General features: G+C 45.7%; 1 protein-coding gene across 1 annotated transcript; it reads left to right on the forward strand.

Moving 5' to 3' along the window:
- Nucleotides 1-314: 314 nt before the first annotated feature.
- On the forward strand, nucleotides 315-3,062 carry LOC125535490. Its single transcript, XM_048698551.1, has 3 exons — nucleotides 315-764; nucleotides 857-1,221; nucleotides 2,797-3,062. Exons 1-3 carry the CDS (start codon nucleotides 556-558, stop codon nucleotides 2,862-2,864), a joined length of 642 nt encoding a protein of 213 aa, XP_048554508.1. The 5' UTR covers nucleotides 315-555; the 3' UTR covers nucleotides 2,865-3,062.
- Nucleotides 3,063-3,385: the final 323 nt, after the last annotated feature.

The following is a 3,385-nucleotide window of genomic DNA, read 5'->3' on the forward strand; positions in this document are numbered from 1 at the left end:
AATGGAAAATGGCTCTTTGTGCAATGAAAATGAAACCCCCCAAATCAACATTATTTGTCATCCTAAGATACACACATGTGCACAATATTGATTGATTTTAACAAACTATAAGTGGTTAATATGTTGAATGTCTCCCCTGAATAAGTGGATAAAAACTGTAAGCAAAACAAAAGAATTTTTTTACACAACCTTAATTCTGATTGGTTGAATTAGCTATGGCACGGATAGATGACATGGCGGAGATCCGTCCATCCATATAGCCATCCACCGTCCATCCAACCCTACCCTGCGCTTCTCTCCCTGATCCAACCCACCTCCCCCCTCCCCGCCGCCTCCCCTCACCTTCTCTCCCCGATCCAGATCCACACGCCACCGCCGCCCCTCATCTCCCTCGACGCCTCCCATCCCCACCGACGACCTCGATGTCCTTCTTCCCCTCCCCTCCCGCGCGGATGCACGCAACCACGAGAGCACCAGCCCCTCCATCCGTCTCCCCGCGCGCGCGAGTAGCCGGAGGAGGTCTTGAGCGGGCGGCAAATGCGATAGGAGGCAGAGATGGGGTCGAGGACCAAGGAGTACTGCGGGTGGCTCATCGTGGCGCTGGTGCTGGCGCTCGTCGGAGCCGCCCGCCCGACTCCGCCGCTGACCTCGCCATCTTGTCCACTCTGGCCACGACGCGGCGGGCGGATCCAGGCCGTGCGAGCGAGACGGCGGCCAGATCCTCGACGGCGAGGACACGCAGCGGTCCCTGCCGGCCAAATCAGGTTCATCTCCTCCCGCAGCTGAGTCGTTTTACTGGGGATTTGCCTTGCACGGCCACGACCTCTGACCCCTTCTCATTGCTTTGCTCGGGCAGCCACCTCTCTCACCATCGACGGTGCGTGCTCAACGCCGAGATCCGCCGCGCCAAGGCCAAGCTCCTCGAGGAGGATCCACCCAAGCTACACGCCGGCCACAACCCCCCACCAGCGAATCTTCTCGGGCGGATTCGCGTCCTCCTCCCAAAGCAGTCGTCCCCGGCGAGCCCTCCTAGTGGCCAGAGGAGGTGGAGGAGAACTTCACCCCTGCCTCCTCTCCCCCAACACGTGGGCCACAACCCTTCCCTTGGCGCGGCGCAGGGGAGTGGCCCTGCCCTCGCCGACGAGGGCCGTCATGGGCTCCAACCGCGCCCTCTTGCCGGCGGACTGCTGGTCATGTCAGCCACCGGCAGCATCTCCCAAGGTATCCCCTCCTCTCTTTCCTTCACTTTACTGTCAAATCCACACCGTGTTGTTGCCAAGACCATACCTTGTCTTCTCCCGCCCGAACCCGATGAATCATCCTCTTTCTGTGCGTACACTGTTTTGTTTGCTGCAGAATGGTTATGGGATCTTCATTTTCCTTAACTACTCCTCTGCAATCTTAATTTGTGTATCATAACAAGCAGGGCATCATGCCAGGGTGAAGTAATTCTTCTTAATTTGTGCATCACACTATGTACTATTTTGTCTCATGGCAGAGCATGGTAGGCCGTTCATTTTTCTGCATCTGTCATGCCTGATGCATGTCTCTTTGAAAGAATCAACCAATAGAATTAAAATCATGGCACAACTTACTGTTTTGAGTTCATGAGATTAGACGCTCTTCAGCTGGTATATGAAGTCTGAAGTCTGAACCTCTCTTCTGTACTCCATCCTTAATTATGGCACAACTTATTGTTTTGAACTTCTCTGAATTATGATTGATGCACTGATAGTTCAGGTTTGCAAATAGGTTTAGTGATAGATAGCCGAGGTAGGATGAGGGAACAAGTAAAGGTTAAACGGAGAAGCCGATGACCTAGAACATGAAGCGGACTCTGTTAAGTAGACTAGTATTTTTGCATTTTCATGGCCTGCTACGAGGTCAGAAAAGATGTCAAAATACTCGCTGATGTTCTGTCCAATGGAGTTCAGAATTGTTGATTGTAAATCCTCTGATCTGTAAAAGGATAGATACTTGCGATCATCTATAAATTGGAAAAGGAACTGATGTTTTATATCATCTTTGATGTGGGGTTTTTTCACAACTAATATGTCTTTTACATGCTCATATCTTGATTTTGTTGCAAACAGGAAAGCACCGCTAGGTCCTGCTAGGTTTTACAAGAGAGAATCTCATTTCCCTTTTTTAGAAATGATGACATCAATGTCTCAACAGTGAAAGCATGCAGATTCACATATTAGATTTCTGAACATTTCATTGTACTTATACAACCCTGATTAGAAAGTGATTCAGATGGATTCAAATTGGACTGAAATTTAAACATAATACTAAGATGACACTTCATCATCACAGCAACGTATGCATAGGTTTATTTTTTGTAAATAGATTTGTAACAATGAGCATAGGTGGTTATACGTTGCTGTGATGATGAATATAAATATTAATAAGTGCTCATGCATGCATCTGGACCTCTTATTGTAGTAGCTGGTATGCTTTATGCGTGTATCTCCATCTCTTTACTGTTTTCCTACAACCATAAATCATGATCTATTTTGTTAGATCTGTTCTATTGGTGCTTATAATTCTTTTCATTTCTATGATCAATTTAGTTAGAGTTGCACATGTCAGTATACTATATACCAAAAAAATCCTAGCTAGTGAGAATATTTTAGTCACTCCATGAACACATACTGATTAGTGTTAGTCATACTATTTATGTACATCTCATTTGATGTCAATTCTTGCTTATAAGTTATTGGATCCCTCATTGTCTACTGTTTGATGTTCTGTACACATTCTTATTCTATATGTTCATTCTTATTTTTTGCACAGGTGAAGTGCGAATCCAAGTTCGAAGCTGTGAAGCATATCAACAAAGACTAGAATATTATGTGTTGTAAATGTAGGTAGTAGTAGGCTTATCTGGGCTATAGTATACTGTAACATTTGTAATAGACTAATGTTGTGTTGTTTTGGACGAATTTCATTTGCTATTTGGATTGTTTGAAATAATGATTGTGTATGTGATTTGAATACCCGTCAAATGGAAACCTGACAAGGGGGTCCAAGTTATAATGGCTGTTTGACAGATTTTGAAATTTTTGATGTGTGGGATCAATTTTGTGATAAGCATGACAAGTGGGACCAATCTGATTGGTGGGACCAGCAGCAAAAAGAAGGCCGAAAATAAAAAAATCTGTAGACTGTAAAAGGCCGCATCTTAGAAAAAAGGCCGAATTAATGGCCCAAGCCCATGTAGCTAGCAAAAATTAACAAGAAAAAAATACATTAAAAAGGCCGAATTGTTGGGCTCGGCCCATGTAAAACGCCGAATACGACCGGGATGAATCTTGTGCCACATCAGCTTGCCACGCTTGATGCCTACGTGGCCTGGGGAGGTTGCTAGTGACCAAAACAAAAC

The sequence above is a fragment of the Triticum urartu genome, chromosome 2 (assembly GCF_003073215.2).
Source record: "Triticum urartu cultivar G1812 chromosome 2, Tu2.1, whole genome shotgun sequence".
In the NCBI taxonomy this organism is placed as follows: domain Eukaryota; kingdom Viridiplantae; phylum Streptophyta; class Magnoliopsida; order Poales; family Poaceae; genus Triticum; species Triticum urartu.